Source organism: Halyomorpha halys, unplaced genomic scaffold (genome assembly GCF_000696795.3).
Source record: "Halyomorpha halys isolate HHAL.00 unplaced genomic scaffold, Hhal_1.1 Scaffold157.1, whole genome shotgun sequence".
Lineage (NCBI taxonomy): Eukaryota > Metazoa > Arthropoda > Insecta > Hemiptera > Pentatomidae > Halyomorpha > Halyomorpha halys.
Genome location: NW_027114029.1, coordinates 1,626,170 through 1,648,374, shown reverse-complemented (window position 1 = coordinate 1,648,374; position 22,205 = coordinate 1,626,170). Strand labels below are relative to the sequence as shown.

General features: G+C 32.5%; 1 protein-coding gene across 1 annotated transcript in view; it reads left to right on the top strand.

Moving 5' to 3' along the window:
- Nucleotides 1–19,737, top strand: part of LOC106678741 (lysozyme) — a 47,699-nt gene extending 27,962 nt beyond the window's left edge. The window contains exons 2-4 of the mRNA XM_014417471.3: nt 5,441–5,617; nt 12,348–12,421; nt 19,313–19,737. Of these exons, the coding sequence (XP_014272957.1) occupies nt 5,441–5,617; nt 12,348–12,421; nt 19,313–19,504 (443 nt within the window). The 3' untranslated portion in view covers nt 19,505–19,737. The remainder of the gene's footprint in view (nt 1–5,440; nt 5,618–12,347; nt 12,422–19,312) is intronic.
- The last annotated feature ends 2,468 nt before the right edge of the window (nt 19,738–22,205 follow it).

Here is a 22,205-nt window from a genome sequence, read left to right as displayed (position 1 = left end):
ATTAAAAATAAATAAAATTTAACGAATATATTGCAAAATTAAATAAAATATAAATGGCGTTGATGACCAATGAAGTTTGGCGCCACTAAACAACCAAACAAACAAACAAACTGATCTACATGACTGTAATAAGGGCAATCTGGATATATGGAGTTGAGCTTTGGGGCTCCACTAAACCTTCGAATTCCTCTCGTATTCAATCCTTACAATCCTCAATATTCCATACGTTGTCACAAATAAAATCATACATAAAGATGTTCCCTATGTAACCGATCTAGCTCGAATAAGATATCACTTCTTCCATTATAAACTCCCAAACCACTCAAACCCACTAGTTTCTAACCTTGCATCCTCTTCCATTCCTGACAATACTCCAAGGCGCCTGAAAAGAAGATGGCCACGAGACCAGCTAAAGTAAAATGTCATTAGACTGCTACCAATGGGTAGTTTCTCTACACGCCTGTAACACTCCAATTTAACTTATATCAGATTTACTAAATGTATTATAATGTGCAGTTGTAAATAGCAATAAATAAATATTTAAAAAATTATGGTCGGGAAGTGTGGTCAGCAAAAAAGGACATAAATAACCCAACAGTATTTATTTATACCTACGATTCGACCTGAGTTTCAGATCTTCGTCAGGGAGATTGCAGCAGGGATACTTCCTAAAACTGCAACCTTCTGATGAAGACCTGAAACCCAGGTCGAAACGTCGGCATAAATAAATCATTTTTGTTTATTTATGTCCTTTTTTGCTGAACACACCTCTTGACCATCTTCTCCAATTATTAATCTACGGTCAACTAATCTACTCCTCGAGATTGAATTTTAAGTGTTGAACGCTCAGGCTTGATTTTATAAAAAGGAAAAATCTCTAAATCGTTTGACAATAATATTGTTAGGTTTCTTCAAAGTTTTCCAATTTTTGTTGGAACCCTTTTTAGATATTCACATCTTAGGATGTGAATTTCATAGAATTAATTTGATTGCCGAAGCTTGGGGTTTGATCACTACTTAATTTTCTCTTTTCTTAGTTTTATTTCATTTCTATAAAAAAAAAAAAAAAGAACTTGATAAAATGTTGAAATATAATTATGCAGAATCAAAGTTGAAAAGCCAGCAGAGCATAAGCTATAATTACCATAATTATTAAAACAAAATTATGCTTCATGTACGAATATATTAACCAAGGTCATTTTTTATATTTTAGGTTCTTTTATTTATTTTGTTTGCTTTATCAACACACTTATGGAGTGATTACCGCACTTCATTCAAAATATATATCTTTCTAAATTACTTTTCATTTTTTTTTTTTTTTCAAAGTCTCTTATAATCTAGATAATTTTCATTTCATTAAAAACAATTCCATTTGCATACAATCCAGCTAATTAGTTAGGAAAAACCTTGAAAGTTATGCGATGATTTCTCGATAAATCTTAAAATATAGAAACTTTAAATGATCATAAAGTAATTTTTATATCATTAATAAATAAAATCATGAATCACGCTATATTTCTTTTAAATTTGAGGATTGTCTTTCATGCCGAATCTGTCTAACGAAAACCCGTAACATTTAGAGAAAACGAAATGAAATTTATTTATTAAAACGTTTTGATTTTGAACTAATAAAGTTAAAACCCAAAGCAAAATCCACACCCCTTTCTATCAATAAGTGTTACACTACATAAATTGTTTTAGTTTTATCCTAATATTTAACATAATAATAATAATACGTATATAAGGTATATTAATGCAGACGACAGACGTGGAGAATATTCGAATAAAATATGCTTTCAATATATTCAAAATTCTAACAATTTATAAATAAAACATACAATAAAAAGTATTTAAAAAATAACATTAAACACTTATGCAAAACGGAACAACAAACATTGTTTTATTAATTATATGTTAAATCTTCGTTCTGGCAAGACCTGATAAACCATAGAACAGTTACAAAATCAACCTCAGTTCTACGAGATTCGTCATATAATCAATTTTAAACTATGGACTTCAATTAACAATATTTACACCAATAAAATTAAGGAAATAAAAAAAAATAAAGTATTTCTTTATTATTTAAACGAGTGTTGTTTTTTTTCGTTTTTTTTACTCCATGGCATTCACCACTAAGTTCTCGGATTTAATGCGTCACAATATCACAAAAGGAGATCGTAACATAAAAAAAGGCAATCATTCCCGAAAGACCCGCCCCTCTAAGACCCCCGGTGACCCGGTCCTATAGTACTTTTGAAATACTTGCTTAAAATGGTAAGAGGATACTTTAGAAGGGAAAAGGAGAGTTTAGTCGAGCAATACTTAAAAAGCATCTGAAATTGGAAAACGGCGAAAACGTTAATATTTATTTAAATTCGTATAATAGATAAAATATAATTTTCCAAATATCGCAACCATGTTGCTAACTAACTACCTAACTAAACAAACCGTTCCTTTATAGTTTTTACATTGGTTTAGTAAAACTGTCATTATTCAATATTATTTATGTTATCAAACATTAACATGAAATTCTCCAAAGTAGCATTTCACAATGAAAAGAAAATCATAACTATTTTTTTAAAATACGAATGTAAACCTGAAAGTTTCTATTATCAACTTATACTTCGAGAAGAAATGATGTAGCTGGAGATAATTTACTAAGGAATTAACAACACCCTGTTATACTACCCCAATACACTGAATTTACCTGAGACCAGCCGAACGCCCACATATTCCGGACTGACCCAGAAATAGAGATGATCCCCCTCAGGAGAGGATAAGGAAGGAAATTCTCCTCATCTCTCATAGCCCACGCTAAGCTCCTTGACTTGTCTCCATATTTCAGCATCACCACGCCTCCAGGATAGGCGTAGGTTTCTGACTCTTCTTTTTTGGAAAACCAGAGTTAATATTCTCTCCAGTACACGTTTCAATTCCAGTATTACATTCACATTTAAACTTACTTTTTATAAAGTTTTCAATGTATGTAAAACTCAAATAAATCAGTATCTATGGAGTCATCAGCAACATACAGTTCGATACGGTCGATTTTCTGGTGGAAAGGAAGATACCATTCACTTCTTATGAACCTGTCACAAGTATAATAATAATATTTTATTTATTCTGAGACGAGCCCCTTTAGAATAATACAGAGGAACCAATAGATGAGGGCTGAGGATCCTCAGAAATATTTAAACAAAAAATACAAAGAAATATAAACAGTCATTATAAAAAATAATTATAGGTCACTTTCTCACTTTGATCAGTTGAACAATAAAAAAAAAAAATGATGACGATGTAAAAATAATTAAGAATGATATAATAGTTTACATACATATTTACAATTATATTAATTTACAATTTTAAGGAGTCTGAATGGACAAGAAAATATTGAACAGGCGGGATTTAAAGGTAGGGAGGGTATTGGAGCGACGGATGTTGGAAGGGATGGAGTTCCATAAGGATGAGGATAATGAACGACCTATCGAAAGCAGCGGTTCGATGGGCCCTTGTGTATAAATCTGAAGACCATGAACGAGTATTGCGGGAACGTATAGAGGATTTGAATTGAAGGAGCTGAGAGATGTATGAAGGAATTGGATGACTTGGAAGATGAAGGAAGCCAGGAAATACGACGGTAGGAAGGATAAAGTCACTTCAACTCTGCATAAAAACGGGAGACAGAGGCGTCCCTTGGGATCCCGAAGATTTATCGTACAAAGCAATTAATCAAACGTTTTAATTTTGCCTCGTGATCCCCAGAGACGCCCCCATATACTGTACAGCAATAGTCAAACTGGGGAAATATTAGAGAAGTGACCAGGAGCCTACGAGTATAGTGAAATTAGAATAAAATAGTTGGGCAGCGGACCTGCTCTCCTGAATAATTACTAAGTTTATTTAATGACTCTAATTGGAGAGCTCTTAGCAACTATATACGACGGGTTTACACTGGAAAGAGCTCAGTTGGTTAACATGTGAAGGATCAATGTCATACCACAGTTTGTTGCAAGTTCGATATTATCGTTTTGTTCTTTTTTAATATTTTTTAATGCATACAACTTTTTTTGTTTTAATTTGTTATTTATGTCTTTTAATTAAAATTGCACTCAGGCCTCGACAGATTGATATTTTTCCATTGCCTAGGGATGGTCATATTAATTATTTTAATAGATCCATTTTCAGTATTTTATTATAAATAAAAACATTTCATTCATATAGAAAAATCTGCAGATGAAGCGAGCTTAAAATTTGTTAACACTAAACATAGCTAGTCATAAAAATAACATTCATGACATATACATCTTATCCGTTGTACACTACAGTCAAAGAATAGCTGTGGATTTATCATTAAAAAAAATAATTTAAGTAAAGATAATAACTTGATATGGATAAAAAAAAATATATTTACTTTTTAAATTGTTGGGGAGAAAAAAACTTCCATAAATAACATAAACTATTCCATATTTTTCTTGTACGTTACGTTTCGGGATAATTATCCCATATTCATGCACCTTTGCATTCATATGTCATATTTTCAATTTCCATTTTGAAAATCATATCATCTTTGCAATTATATTTTAAAATTGTTTTACAAAACAAACAGTTATAAAAAAATTTAAGCTTTATGTGTAATGATGATATGATTTTTAAAATGGATATTAAAAATATGACAAATACGTGGATGCAAAGATTCATGTATACGGGATAATTTATAACAGAATAGTTTATACACTATCTGGAAGGTTTTTTGCTCCTCAACAATTTAAAAAATAGTATAATCGAACTTCCTAAAAAGAAAATCCAAAATACAATTATATTTATTTGAAAATAATATACCAAGCTATATAAAACCATAAAAATGACTAAGGATTCCCTTCTAATCATTTGTTTGCATGGTTACTTACTCTTTCCCAATTAATCATATTTGCGACTCAACAAAACAAATAATTATAATTAATATTTTTTATCATTTTTTCTGTTGATTTGTGTAATTTTATATAATATGGTTCATAAAATTTATTCAACCCTGTTTTATTAAATATATACATATACTTTGGTTTATTAAATTCAGACTGAATAAACCCAGCGTCGTACATGAACCGTTTATTCATTATATATTTAATATTAACATTACCCGGTAGAAGTTAATATTTCATAACTATGATAAGAAAGTCTAGCACCGAGGTAGGGAGTGATGGGTCCATGCTGATTTTCAGTTTTTGTAACTTTTTTAATTTTACTTGACTTATCTCACTTTTTCATTTTCATATACTGCAACTGGTTTTTGGAAAATCTTTCAAAGATTAACAAGCTATACTGATAAATTTCAAGTTTCTAACATGTTTTGGAAGTAGGATCTGAAAATCGCTAAATGGACAGACCTTACTCTCATGTAAACTATTGCTCTGTACTAATAATGAATGTTTATTTTTTCCAGGGCAGGTGGATCCGGTGAGTGAGCTCTGCTTGGGCTGCATCTGCGAGGCCAGCTCCAACTGCGACCGGACCCTAGGCTGCGAGGGGGGCCTCTGCGGCCTCTTCAAGATGACCAAGCCCTACTGGATAGACGCCAACAAGCCGACCATCCCACTCGACAGCCCCGCCGCCGATGGAGGTTAGTCTTGGGCCGACGATTTCAGGATAATGAGTAGGCTACTAACGATAAGCAAAGAAGATACTTCTCAGAAAGTTTCGTTTTCACATATTTACTGCCCAGAACAATTCATTTAGAGCGATTATAATCCCTTCGATTGTATAAATAAACATTCCTTAAAGAAATAATTCGGTGTCGGGTAGGAACAAAAGCATTAGAAATGTTTCTTTCGTTGTTAGCTCTTTTCTTGGCCACTTCTGAAATAGCCGGGAGAGGGTTACAGTTTACCATCCAATGACAACCTGAGTGGGTAGGTGGATTTTTCATTCTGTGGGATCGCCAAAAGTCAGTTATTTCACCCCAATTTTTTATTACTTTGTATAATTACTATGTATCATTACTTGTCTAAATTGATGAGTCTGCCAAGTATAGTTAGGGGGGATGAAAATGGTGGCTGTTTTAAAACATTAATTTTTCATTCGGAACTCTATATCTTTAAAACTACCATCAATACTAGAAAACTTAAGAGAACGTCATACATACATACAAGTAGAGTAAATCAGCTAAAATATGAGACCTAATAGAGTTATTTACGTTCAATAGTTCCCGAGATATAGCTTTTTAAAAAGTAAAATGTCCTAAAAAATTTACTGAAAAATCAATAGTTAAGGAAATTATTTTAAAAAATCTGTACCTCAAAAACCATAAGACATAGAGATGTCTATTATTACTCAAATTTAATATACTATAAAGTAGTCTATGATGTTTATCTTTGTAGAAGTACTAGTTTTCCTGATTTTCAAAAAAAAAATTTTTTAATAATTTATTTATTGTTATTTACAACTGTATACATATATACACATCAAGTAAATTTGCTGTAAGTGATATTATGATATGATACAAACATCTGGAGAATCTACCCATTATAGAACTCCAAAAACATTTCTAAAGGAGAAGATCCCGAGGCCATCACCTATTCAGACGCCTAGGAAGATTATTAGGTAAAGAAGGAGAAGCCAGGTTAGAAACGAGTTGGTTTGGGTGGTTGGGGAGTTTTGGAATCATGGAAGGATTGGTTCTGGCCAAATCGGCAACATATGGGACATTGAGGTCCTGATAGATGATTTGATTTGTGACAAAGTAAGGAGCATTAAGGATTTTGGACTGTAAGGATTGGATTCGGGAGGAATTTGATGGTTTAGTGGAGCCCCAAAGCACAATTCCGTTTGTCCAGATAGGCCTTATAATAGTCATGTAGATCAGTGTTTTGTAATGGATTGGAAGTTTGCACTGTTTGTCTAGATTTAGTCCTAAGTAATGGATCTGTTCAACAGGAATAAGTGGGGTATTATTAAAAGATACTGTGGGGCAAGACGAAGGGTAAATGTGATTTGGTGGGATTTATTGGGATTTATTTTAATCCTCCAGTTTTGGCACCATTCTTCAAGGGTGGTGATATGGGGTTGGAGGGTTTGGGATACAATGGAAGGATCATTATTCACTGACAAGTGTTAATAAAGTTCAAAAAAATAAACCCTCAAAATGTTAATATTGAATCTAGTGATTCGGTCAAAAGTTTTGATTTTTGAAAAAATATATCTCAGGAACCATTAGACGTACCTACGGCTGCCAACACAAAAAAAAAAAAAAGATATAATAAGATATATAATATTTAACTTACTATAAAGTAATTTATGCCACGTATCTTCGTAAGGGTAATAGTTTTTATGATATTCTCATATGAAATAAATTTTGCTACTACTAAAAATCAATTTATTTTAGCAAATATCATTAAAACTACTACTTCTGCGAATATAAGGGTCATAAACTACTTAACTAGCTTTAATTTGAGTTCTGGCAGACATCTGTACGTCTTATGGTTTTGAGGTATAGATTTTTAAAAATAATTTTACTAACTTCCGATTTTTTTTTGGAGTTCTATCAATGGGTAGATTCTCCACATGTTTGTATCATGTCATAATATAACTTACAGGAATTTTACTTGATGTGTATGTATGTATACAGTTGTAAATAACAATAAATAAATTATTAAAAAAACAAATTACTCTACTTCAAATGATATTCTCTTAGGTTTTCTAATATTGTTGATAGTTTTAAAGATATAGAGTTCAGAATGAAAAATTAATTGTTTTAACGTTTTAAAACAGTCGCCATTTTTTATCCCTCTAACTATACTTGGCAGACTCATTAATTTTGACTATTAATTATACATAGTTTCCATTAAATTAAACAAAAATTGGAGTGACATAACTGCCTCTTTTCTTCTCCTGGGATCTTGTATTATTAACTGGGATCTATTAACACAACGGCCTCGAGGATTTTAGTACTATTCTAGGCTTCACACTAGTGAAATAAACCTATCTCAATAACACCAGTCTTCGTTTATGGTTTGAGAAGAAACTTTTTCAGTTCGGACCAAATATGTCCAGGTTTCCACAGAGCTTAATAAAGGTCAACGTGAAGAAGATTCCGGGCTCACTAAAACAGTGGTTTTGGGCGTTGATGACTGTTGGGTTTTATGCCCTTAAGCCCTAAGAAACAACAACAACTAAAACAGCGGTTTCCAACCAAATCTTTGTTCATTTTTCCATTAACCTTAAAAGCGCAAAACCTGTTTTCTATTATAAATAGCTACTGAAACGTCCGTAAACACGAATAACTTATTGAAAGAGCGTCCCTGAACTCTCTGAAACTATTAATCCTTTATTTATCCCTTGGATAAAAATAAACACATCTCTCTAAATAAACATAAATCTACCATGTTTACTAATATATGGACCTAGGATTTTATGGACCTGTTTCAATATGGCGACTGAGAAATATTATATTTATTGGAATTTCAAACATTAAACACAATTGATGAAAGGAATATGGTCCGTCCGGGTGCGGTAAAAAAAAACTCAAATAGTAGAAATATACTATTTTAATGAGCCAACGTTCCGCCCCACGTTGCAGGGCTTCTTCAGGGCTAAAAAAGATACAAACACATAGTTATACTATATTGTATCTTTTTTAGCCCTGAAGAAGCCCTGCAACGTGGGGCGAAACGTTGGCTCATTAAAATAGTATATTTCTACTATTTGAGTTTTTTTTTACCGCACCCGGACCATATTCCTTTCATCTTTACACACGGTTAATCAATAATCTTCCAATATTAAACACAATTATTTGAAGTACTATTCAACAGCTTTATATTGATTTCCAAAAAGCTTACGATTCTATTGACCGCGAGAAACTGTATAATAATCTGATCGAACAAGAAATACCAAAGAAGTTAGTAAATCTCGTAAGTCTGGAATGTTTTTTTTTCTTTTTTTTTCAGATCCCCCTAAAATAGAAAAGAAAAGTGAATTAATAAGTGCATTACTGTGAAAGAAAAGGAAGTAATTCGTGTTGGGTATTACCTTTTACTACCTTTGGTATTTTAAGGTTACCTGTAGTGTTTATTTGTTATTTATGAAATATCCATTCTAAATGGTCCTATTTTAAATGCGGAGGTGAGGTGCCTCCTCGAGTTGGGTTAAGTATCGGTTGTGCATGACCGAAACGTTTAATAAGGTACGAATCGGTAATCATTATTCTGAGAAATTCCTGGTTCGTTCGGGTTTAAAACAAGGTGATTCTTTATCACCTATCTTATTTAATATATCACTGGAATACATCATTAAAAGTGTGATGAATACTGAAAAGGGTTTAAATTAGGTAGTACAGGGACTGGTACTTGGGTATCCAGATGATTTGGTATTATTGGGCGAGTACAAGGAAACTGTAGAACTAAATATAACCACGTTAATAAACTCCAGTAAGGAACTAGGTCTTGAAATAGGAGCGCGAGCAATTTCGGTGGTATAGATATAGGAGGAAATTCGTTTGAACAGGTAGATAAGTTTAATTATTTAGGTTCTACGGTAACTAGTAAAAACGAAATTGATGAGGAAATAAGAGCTAGGTTAAAGGCCGAAAATCCTTGTTATTTTTCAATTTCGAAACTGCTCGCGCTTCTATCGAAAAACTTAAAAATTAGAATTTACAAAACCATTATCCTTCCCACTGTTCTTTATGGATGTGAGGCGTGGCCTCTTACACTAAGGGATGAACAGCGTCTTAGGGTTTTCGAAAATTAAGTATTACGCAAAATATTCGGACCGAAAAAGGATGAATTAACGGGAGAATTTAGAAGATTACAAAACGCATAAGTAAGGGACCGTATTGTTTGTGCGGCACCGTAAGTCTCAACGTGTTCGGTTTAAGTTTGGTCTAGTCTGGCATATTATAGTCATACATTCATTATGGTGTAATGTGGTTTTCGTTATATTTCATCCTTCGCAATACGTGTACGACTGAAGTTTCTTTAAAATTAAATCTTTAAATTAATACTAACATATTACACATATCTACAACAGATACCGATAACAAAGATATAATTTATTCAGAAATCTTGAAATTATACATGAAACTTATACAGGGATATATATTAGCAACGTAGCGAAGGGTGACAACTCCATGATTAGTAAAATCGAAGCTTTAAAATTCATATTTTGCTCACTGATATTTTATTATCTTTCTATGAGACGAGGAGTCATACTTCAAAAATTGAGAAATCCACTGCCATTTACCAGTTTAAAGTACCCAGAAGATTAATTGTAGCCACTGAATATCACCTTATCCACAGCCTTTTATATTATTTTTTAATTTAAACTAAAAGTGAAACAGAAAGACTAGCAAGGGCTAACATCTGAGACATTTTGACCAGATCTGCCTCTTTGCTAAATGGGCGAGATTCGTTCTGATCTGTCTTCGATATTGAATCGAGGAAGCCCAGCAACATTATTTAGGCGTGGGTTTAACTTTAGATAAGCTAGATAATTTATAACTAGAATAAGCTAGGTTAAATAATGTTTTGTGAAAAACATCATTATTGCAAAATTGGAGGACATAGTTTCAATTTTGGAACCAAAATGATATAAAATATAAGCAAATTTACTTATGAAAATTTTCACTTGACTTGTATTCGAAATCGAAAAAATAATAATAAATTTATAATCAACAAACCCTCCATCCAAATGTACAGGAAATACATAATAAATATATCAAAAAATAGTTATTTTTAACTACTTATAATAAATTAACAACAGAAAGAAAATTAATAAACAATAATAATAATAAATAAATATGCAGAAAATACCAAGATTTAATCCAAGAACTTCAAAAGTATGAACTTGCTCATTTATACCTTGGACATACAAAGGTATATCCGATGGTAATATCTTGCATCCCAGACGATACCATCCCCTCAGTCGAAAATTTGAAACTGCCTGAAAAAGTATTTGAAAAAAGGCAGAAAGCATAATGAATAATTCTAGTATCTAGTATAAAGTATCAAAGAAAGTGTGAAATTCTAAAATAATAAATAAATTTAAACAGAAATTAGAAAATCTAAACACAATCAATTACATTTAGAAAAAATATAAAGATAAATTGAAAACACTAGTACGATAATTTAGATTAATTATTTTTTATATATGCTTGTTTGAGATTGGTTTAATTTATTATCAATTTACACAATTTTGATCCTTTTTTTCCTCTCAACTTTTATTCTTTAAAATTTATCCAACGTTTCGGCCCTCAGGCCATTCTCAAGGATACCACCTTCAATATTGATGTCATTTCTTTTTTAAATCTTAAAATTGCAGGCTAACTGCCCTTGTCACATGTAACTTTTTTTTAAAAATTTATATCTTAGATTTTTTTAAAATATTTATTTATTGCTATTTACAACTGTACATTATAATACATTTAGTAAATCTGATCTAAGTTAAATTGGAGTGTTACAGGCGTGTAGAGAAACTACCCATTGGTAGCACTTTAAGGACATTTTATATTAGCTGGTCTCGTGGCCATCTTCTTTTCAGGCGCCTCAGAGGATTGTCAGGAATGGAAGAGGATGCAAGATAAGAAACTAAGGGGTTTGAGTGGTTAGATGTTAATAATGGAAGGAGTGATATCTGGTTCGGGCTAGATTGGTTACATAGGGAACATTAAGGTCTTTAAGTATAATTTTATTTGTGACAAAGTAAGGAGCATTGAGGATTTTACGAAGGATTTTGAATTGTAAGGATTGAATACGAGAGGAATTCGAAGGTTTAGTGGAGCCCCAAAGCTCAACTCCATACGTCCAGACTGGACTTATTACAGTCATGTAGATCAGTCTTTTGTAATCTGTTGGAAGTTTAGACCATTTGTCTAGTAAGTGCTGTAATAGTCGAAATCGACGTGCAGTTATATCTTAGATTTAAAACTTTTTTACAAAACACTTTCCTTCCTTCACTTACATTTACAACTTAAAAAGAATTGATTTAAGATTTAAAAAAGAAATTACATCAATATTGAAGGTATCCTTGAGAATGGCCTGAGGGCTGAAACGTTGGAGAAATTTTAAATAATAAAAGTTGAGAGGAAAAAAAAGGATCAAAATTGTTTTTAAATTGATAATACGATAATTTATTTTAAAAAAGGTTTTCAGAAGTTGATATTTTGTTTATATTCTGACAACGATAAAAATATCCAGGCGAATGTAAGCCTAAATAAAAACGTATAGTTTTTCTTTTTTTTTTTTATTGATGGTTCAGTGCTTAGTGTGAGGATCTGTATTGAGTATAAGCAGCTAAAGTATTTTACATTAGTTTTCATTGATAAATAACATTTAAATTATAATAATTTTATTTTTTAGCCTTTGAACGTTGCTCAACTGACTCAGTGTGCGCTGCTGAAGCCGTCAAGAACTACATGGCCAAGTTCGCTCAGGTAAGCTCAAACATTTTTGGAATATATAATCTTCAATATATTTGCTTCTGCTTAAAACTTATTAAACGAGAATAATATAAACCACTGCGACTCATAAAGGGCAAAGTTTTCAGTACTTTGTAAGGAAGCAGAACAACGGTTATACAAGATGATTTTTTCTCACTTAAGGGTACCCACTTTCTGAGTCTGTGTGGAGGCCAGGAGGGCTCTAGAAGCCACAGTGTTGACTCACAACTACAACGTAACAGAAAATAAGTATCTGCCACAGACGGATTCCTATTTGGTCCTTGGAGTTAGTAGCCTAATACCTGACCACTGTGCTAAAGCGCCAATTACATGGGTTATTGGACTATATATATTTGAACCAACTGGAGAATGGATGCGATTCAGCCTTTAAAAGGATAGTAATATTATACCGTTAGGATTAGAGACAAAACCTGAATGGGAGGATCACTTATCTTGTCACTGAATGATGTCCACCTGGATTAAAGTTTATATTTGAAAGAGTTTCGCTAGTCATCTTAATTTCCGCTCGAATATAAAGCGCAAATATAATTTTCTTCTTTACCGCAGATTAAAATAGGCTTAAGTCGCCTAGGTCGAGAGCTTAAGACCGGTCCAAGGTCGATGAACCAGACCCCTCCTGGCTTGGAACCAGCTCTCGCAGCTGCTCTGGGTATTTATGTACAACTGAGGACCTCCTTGGCGGGGGAGGGGGGTGTATCAGCCTTTACCACGGAGGAGGAAGGGGTTTCGTCGAGAACATCAAGAGAGCAAACCAAACGTTAATAAACGGAGGGGGCGAAAATGAACAATATGTTGTTTCAGCTTATTTTAAGATTCTTAACATATGAATGATTAAGTACATATACTTACTTAATAAACAATATTTAGTCACAATTCATAGTAATTGCTTATATTAGAAACTATTATATGGGTATTTACTTCATTTTCTTAAATTAAAAGGTGATATATAACTACAACGCATCATTAATCTTAATCGATTTTCTTTTCTATAGCCTAATCTATAATAAATACAAAATAGAATAGATCGTATGTTTTTCCATTGTACATTTTAGTGCTATTGTCCTGATTTACACGCTGTATTTTTTTTCAAAATAGTCCTTGCCGTTATGAGAAGGTTTAAAGCTACAGTATGTTTTTCTAGATTATTATATACCAATAAATTTTTTTGTTTTGTTTTTGGAAGAGTAAGAACAAGATATCACTAGTTGCTTTAAATGAGTTTTTATTTACAAAACATTATAAAATTGTGATGGGGATGTAATACCATGGGGGGACTGTTGTACACCTCCACATATCAAAACAGCCCCGAAGAAGATCTACATTGGAATCTATTACCTAGTCGGAAACGATTTTTATTCATGATATAATCCTGCCAAACAATCAGTATCTTGATAAGCAAGTACTACTTTATAACTTGCGATCATATTGGTATCAATCTAAAGTGCCAGATTATTCCTGATTCAATGAAGGTACAGGCCTACAGATGATGTTGTCCAAGGAGAGTCTCCCGAAACTGTTGTCGATCTAGGAAGGATAGAACAAAAAATATTTTTTACAGTAAGCTGGGCCAGAGGGGTGTCTGATTTCATTGCCTTTGGACAAGCTCCTACACACTGGCCACTTGTCGCAAATCCATGATTTATGCAAATGCTAGATTGTTCTTTTGACTTTTATCGGCTATAACATTCTATTTTCATTATAAAAAATAAAGATAGGAAAATTAAAGGAATCATAAATACTAGCAATGTAGGTTGTAGATGACTGCATAACCTATAAATTCAACTATTATTCTGGAATTTTTATAAGAAACATTTTAATTTAATTACTTAGTCATACAATGTCTTCATAAATATATATTGATTCTACGCTAAATCAAATATAAACTGCTAAAGTTAATTAACAAGATTTGAAACTATGTATTTACACCGAATCAATTGAACTTTAAAATATTCAATCTTTAACAAGAGTTAATTATTGACTTGAGATTGGGGAAAATATTTAATTAATTAAAATACAAAGAACACACATATTTATCAGTTGGCAGTTCTAAAGCAATGCAAACTGAGTACAAACGTGTGGAAGCAGCATAAGCACCCTTTGATTTGTGACAAACTAACGACGTGATGGCCACGAATTCAGGTCAACTTGTACCAGCCAAGGCAAATCATCCATCCACACGCTTGCGCATGCGCGTATATACATAGTTTGGCAAACTAGTAGAGGCACCTTCAGAACGGAAATTTGAATTGCATTTTGCGTTTTCAGAAAAAAACAAAAGAAAGAATTGAACAAAATATACATCCAGCATTTCATGATGCCAGACTGAGAATGATGGAGAATGATAAATAATTACCTTCAGGTTAAGTGTGGGAGCTCTTCTATATCATTGTCCTTCGGCCTCAAAGTACTTCCTGTACAGTCTATGCAACTCTTCCACGCGATGTAAATTCTCCTACGATCAAATTCATTTCATTCAGCCGAAATGGCAACACTATTATACTGAAAAAAAAAATAGTCCACAAAGTATATGGATAATAAAGCTTCCTGAGTATTTCTGTCTTCTTTTCTTTCTTGTTTAACTCCTCTTTTTTTTTAGTTTCTCTTTCGATATATTTCTACTGGGCTATTGACCGTGTGAAGTAATAAAAAGATGATGGTCCGGTCAAAGAAAACTCTTTACGACTTTATTACTATTATACTTTATTACGAGCCCATTTATTATGAGTAACGTTTCTCCCCCTCTAACGCTTCATCAGGGCTAAGAAAGATGCAAACACCCAAATGGGGTAAAAATAAATGAACAATGTAAAATACGTTGTAAAAAAAAATTGTACTGTGAAGCTTAAAATTAAACAAAGATAAAAAAAAGGTTTTAGACAATTGAAGTAAACTCAAATAACAACAGATAAAAAAGAAATATAAAATACAGGCACACAAGAGGTGGAAAAAGGGAAAAAGAGTAAAATCAAGAATAAAGAAAGATAATGAACAAGATAAGAAGCATACCTTACAGATGGCATTCGGGCAAGGAAATGAATTGACAAGTAAGAGAGGCAGACAGAGAGGTGGTTATTAAAAATACGTTACATTTGAAAATAATCTCAGAGTAAAGAATATTAACCAATTAAAGAAATTTAAAAAAAATAAACTTAAAATACCATAATAATATCCCTCCTGATAATAATATATATTATTATCATGTATATTATCATTTTAAGTTTATTTTTTAGACGTTTCTTTAATTTGTTAGTACTCTTTACTTTAACGTTATTTTCAAATGTAACGTACTTTTAACCGCCACTTTTCTCCAAGTTTAGTCATATTGGGTGAGCCATTTTTGATATATGCCAGAAAAATACATATACGCATGCGAAGGGAATCAACAGAATCTATTAAAATCACTTCTAGATCAATTTCATATTAATGCCAAACTTTCCTCTAAATTTAGGCCGAATCAGACAGGCCGTTTTTAAAATAGAATTATGTCCAGAAAAATGTGTTTACGCATGCGTGAGCGAAGATAAGAAAACGGAATCTGATTAAATCAATATGGGATCAACTAGGTTCCAACTTGCAAAATCAAAAATGGGAGCGGGTATGCTGCAGGGCAGCATTTTAGGTCCAGTTCTGTACTCTATATCCACCCTCAACATTCTACAGATGCTTGGCATACTTCTTGCAACTAACATAGACGACACCTTCAATACCTGCGACGTATACTAACTCGATCACAGTTTCCCAAAACGTACAGAATTATTGAAATTAGTTATAGATTGGTTTGATAAGTGATTTAAAAAAATTAAATTAGTTGCTTTGGCGTTATTTACGCCACTATCTTCCTGGCATTTTGGAAATCATAAGGATGCTGATAAATTGTAAAAATGGTAAATTTGCAAAAGAATACAGCATGTCGAATACAAATTATCTCAAAACTTTGAGATACATGGATGCATACATGTATCTCCAATACATGCATGCTTAAATAAATTTTTATTGATGTTCGCTCCTGCATCCAAACTCTGTTCCCAAGCGAATTTGTAGTAACATCATGAATGTACTCTATCTAAAACCAAAAGATATATCCAATACTTTTAATACCACTTTGGAAATGAAATCTGTTCAAAAGAATTTGTTTTGCGGTCGTTAAAATAAACGACGACGAGAGAAACTACAGCCCTGCCTACTCAGATAGCTATTGATCTCCACATCATGCCTCTGCTCTGGACCGCCATTGATTCACTATCAATTACCCACAATGCTCTCCGGTTACCACGAAATCTCCGTCAATAACGCAACGTTCGAAACCAGGAGCGGGGACATGGAGTGCTCCAGTCAGTGGTGGACAGAAGTAGTATCGATTTCCATGCTGTACCGTACCACCTGTCCCGCAGCCGAGTAGGTACAAGAGATTAGTTGCGAATAGTCAATATCTTAAATCTAAAACCAAAATATATCTAATACAAAAGTATTTTAAAACTTTTGATTTTTAAAACATGTAAAAATTAAATATGACGTGGGTAGAATAACAGAATATATAATACTCAACTCCCTGGGAATCATCCACCTCTGCATGCATGGAAACTATTGAGCAAAGTAGTCATCCAGAGGAAGGATGGCATGCATGCATTGCATATTTTATTTGTTACTTTATTATTTTTGGAGATATTTTTAATATTTTAATATTTATTGTATATAAATTTTAACAAAGATTTTTTAAATTTTAATTTGTTACTTAAATATCTTTCATATTTTCTCATATCTCTATCATTATTTTATCCATTATTCTGTTAAACACACATTGGATTAAAGCCAAAATATGAAAGGAAAAAAGAAGGGAAGAAAAAGAAAAAAAGAGAGATAGAGGAAAGGATAGAAAAGGAGGGAAAAAAATCATGAAAAAGGGGGAAAAAAGTCATGTTTTAATGTTATATATTGCTAAAGTTTATAATTATTGTATACTTGTCTAGTTTTATTTATCTTAAGATTAAAAATATTGTCTAATTAGACTAGAATAAGTATGCTGTGTGATTAGCAGCCCAATGAAGTTGGCCAGAACAGCTTTGTATTTTAATAAAGTTTTTCCTTCCAACTATTCCAAAAACATACAAATTTGTTCGGATTCAGCCAAAGAAAAAAATAATAAAATAAATTTTTTTTTTTTAAACTATAACAGCCATAAGGCTCTTAAGCTTACATGCTTGTCTTATAAACGCCATTATTAAACAGAACATTATGAAATGTTAGAAAAATTCTCATATCGGCAATGTAAATATTTTGTAAGTTAAAAATTGATTTAGAAAATATTTTTTGATTGCAAAGTTAAATTCATGTGGCACTCTACTTGGGGACTCAAAATAATCAAAACAGTTTAGCCGAACCCCTGGCAAATAAGATTTATAACACTATGTCTATTATGTTTATACTAATCCGCATTTACTGAAGCAGCGTAAGGACAGCCTTTGTTAGAGCAGGGACAACAGCACTGCGGCATCCTTTCATAGTTCTCAATAGGTTAAGTGATCCGGAGATACCCTTCAGTGTCCTAGATTTTTTTAATAAAATTATTTTCCCTAAAATGTTATTAAAAAAAAAATGTGTTAAAATAAAAATAAAAATTTATATTACACAATAATATAAAATAAAAATCTAAAAAAACTATGATATTTTAGGGGAAGAAAGTATTTACTAAAATAAAACTACCTACCAGGTGTTTGAGCACCTCTGGCATCCCCTAGGTCATTACATTTTAATATATCACAAAATACCCTGTTTACATTTTGTATATTTTATATAATTTATAATATGTTTTAACTTGACTGAGTTGGAATTATCACTACATTCATTCATATATCACTTTAGAAAATAATATCGCCCTGACTAATCAATTATAGTAATATAGCAAGCCGGTATTTTAGTTTTATACTTATTAAGAAATATAGAATGAAACAGAGGAAAAGAAAAAATATGGAAAAAATTATACATACTTATTTATATTCATTGATAATGTACTAAAATTATATCATAGTATCTATTTGTAGTATAATAAGATTAATGTAGTATGTTGAATATGTAGCAACTAAAGATACGAGGGTCATTCCGATCATATTACTTTATGTTAACATATTTACATCATTTTATAAAGGTTGATCATTTGTCTTTTTTCCTGCACGATTTCCACTTCGATCGAACCATTTTTGAAAGCGTTCTGAAACTTTTGTACACCAGTTCCCCGCCACGTCCTTGAGAAAGCGTTAACGTCATTTTTAACCCCTTAGGAACTGAATCGCCTTCTACCCAACTGTTCTCAATGGGTGCCAAGTCCGGACTATAAGAAGGTGTAGAAATAAAGTCCTCGAAAATACAGATACTCTGTAAATAAAGTCATGATTATTTATTAGATGGATCTTTAATATGAATGTTTGTTGGAACTACTATGGACGTGTGATATGACATGCCCTACTTATAGTCCAAACTAGGTGTATCGTGAGAACATTTGTTCGGGTTGAGGTTCAGCTTTGAAGAAGAGATGAAATATGAGGTTCAACGCTTTCTCAACTATTCCCCCTAGAAACTGGTATGACCTGGACTTACAAGAGCTGATACGACGCCTTCAAAAATGTATCGACCGGAGTGGCGATTAGGTAGAAAAGTCTTCAACCTTTAAAAGTATCTAAATATTATTAACAGAATTGAGAATTTCAAAAAATAAAATGTCACCTTACTTAGGATTATCAATGTACTTGTCGCTCAATAAATACATGCTTCTTTGAACAGGATTAAAAAACAATGCCCACATGATCAAGTATGCTTAATCTATATCATATGCATATACCTGTAGATAACAATATAAATATTATGTTACAGGACTGTAACAACGACGGGAAAATAGACTGCTTCGACTACGCAGCCATCCACCGCCTCGGCGGCTACGGATGCCAGGGACAGGTCGACCTCAAGTTCAGCCAGATCTTCCGTGCTTGCCAGGCCCAGGTTCAATCCCTCGCCCCCAGCATCGACGTCAGGGGAGGAAACTCAGCCGATATCTTCAAGAAGTAAACTCTTATCAAAGGAGTCGTCTTATTTATTGCCAATCTCAACTTCTGTAAAAGTTACTTCTAAAATAACCGCATGGATATTGAGATTTATACCATTCAGACTAATGTGATATTGAATGCAATGCAACATGAAATAACAAAGATATTCCGAAATGCTACTTTTATAATAAATATCTAAAAACAAATATGTTTACAATCATGTATTTTTGAAGTAAATTAATTTTTTAATTTTTAGTTTGAAGTATTTAATACCCCATTAGAACTAAAATACTAGCTAGAAAAGATACATATATAATTGGCAGGATACACTAGTATATAGTTTAAAACTATCCTTTTCCACTAGTGTATAGATTAAAACCAATTAACAACAAAATGAGTTGAGATACTACAGAAAAATTCCAAAGTATTGACAACAAACCAAGTATTCCACCAATTCAGGCATCATCAGAGAAAATAAAGATTTTACATAAATTAATACCACAGATAGCACATCTCGCATCAACAGTCTATAAGAGACAACAAATCTATGGTATTATGCACACAGGAAGTAGGTATAATTTTCAACAAAGTTTTTTTTACTATGTAAGATTTATAATCACATATAAAAAACAAAACAAAACTGTGAACAAAAAAGAACGGTCTATTTCAGAAGTTACGAGTACAATAAAGATCAAATGAAATAAAAGCATTTCGATGAAAATAGGACTTACCATGTGTACCATCTAAATAAAGATGGTATGTCCATTAACATTAATTTATTTCCATTTTATCCTGCCTAGTGGGCATTAAATGTATTGTATACATTATATCAAGCTGCTGCTAGTAAAATAACACAATTTTTTGCCCGAATTCAATTTTCTGTTTGCTATTTTCTCTCCTTGTGTTCTTCTTCTTCATATGTGGCTCATCTGCCAGTTTCCCTTACACCAGATCCTCTTTGTCTTAGGTTTAAGTGGGTTAAGCACACTTGACTTTTTCTCCTGTACACTCTTAGTGTACTAGTGGTAGTTTTGTTCAGTGACCAGCTGAGGGAAATCATTCTCCGGGAGGATGTAGAGTTCGGTTTAGTAATTTAGTCCTTAGTCCCTGAAGTAGATGTAGCAATGAAGCTTGGCTTGAAAACCCTCAGGTAGAGGAAAGTAAGGTGATTGATTTTTTTAATAAGGAAGTGGCTTTATGGATAGAATGAATAGAAAAGAAATTCCAGAAGGAGTTACAAACAAGAAAGAATTTGTTAAAGGAAGCAGTTCTGTGAGATAGGGTATAAATATTGGTAGGATGGATTCTGGTGTTCAAGATAGCAGAATGCTAGGTAGTTGATGTTAGAATAGGAAGGAGACTTTAATAAGGATAGGAAAAGATTTCATAAAGGAGGAATGTACAAGAAAGGATTTTCAAAGGAAATTACTCAATGTGATAAGTATAGACATCTCGGTCCTAGGGTTTATGTAGTGACTAGAGGAATAAGGAAAGGATTTTAATGACTTATTAAGAGCTATTTGAGTATTGCTGCCGAAAAGAAGGATGAAGTCACATAAACTTAATATATTAGCCAGATTGTAGATGCATTTAGGAACCACTAAGGTTAATTTTGTAAAACAATTCATTTAATTCCATAATAAATAAATAAATCCCCCATATACCAGGTAAGCATAGTCAAAGTAGGGAAAGCAAGGCAAGGATTCTTGGAATACTGGAATTCTTGGGATAATGGAACTGTTTAAGAATAATGAATTTTCAGCAACAGGATAACTTCAGAACTAAGTATAGGTTGAGGATGATGAGGATCTAAGATTTTTAAATTAAAAAAGCTTTGAAAAGGAATATGAAACTTGTTGAGTTAAAGTAATGGATACTTAAGATCATATTGGAGAGGTTTGGGTATATTGTTAGTATTTTTAACTGATGATGTGAGATGTGCTGTACCAGGTGTGCATAAACGTGATCTGAATTGACAAAATGTTGCCAGAACAGTTATTAAAGGGCATTTGAGAGTTGAGGCTTTTTTTTTTTTAATCCTCCGGTAATATCCTAGTAATATTTTAAACTATTTTTTGGCCCTTATTAATTAATTCATTTGTATTACTACTCACCTTGGACAGTTTGTCATTTCATGGTGATGAGTAGATGATTATTTCATCTTCATCTATCTCAGCTCCACAATAACCTTTATAAATGATCAACTGAGATACCAGTGTATAACAAGTGCAAACACAGCCTTCTCTCTGTCTAGAATACTAAAATCCCTAAAACCAAGAGTGTACGTTGCCATGATATAGGCAGCTCTGATATACTGATGCGAGACCTAGACTATAACAGGTACCCTAGAAAGCAAGATTGAGAGATTTGAAGAGAAAGTCCTCAGTACAATTACAGGGGTGATCTAGGATCAGATCCATAACACATGGAGGAGAACATACAGCTATTTAGGATTCTACTATACTTTGACTAACCTCTTTACAGTCATCCAATTGTTTGAGTTATATTTTTGGAAAGGCTTTTAGCCAGCTGATGTATTTTTTTAGTATGATTTGAAACTAAACTTCAAGCAAATATTAAAATTGGAGGGAACGTTTATGTAAAAACAATTTTGAACTAGTACCTGGTAACTAAATTTGACAGGAACTGGAATATTAAAATCTGTGCCAACTTCTATTTGTACACCAATATAGAAGTGACTTGGCTTTGCGATTTCCTACTAG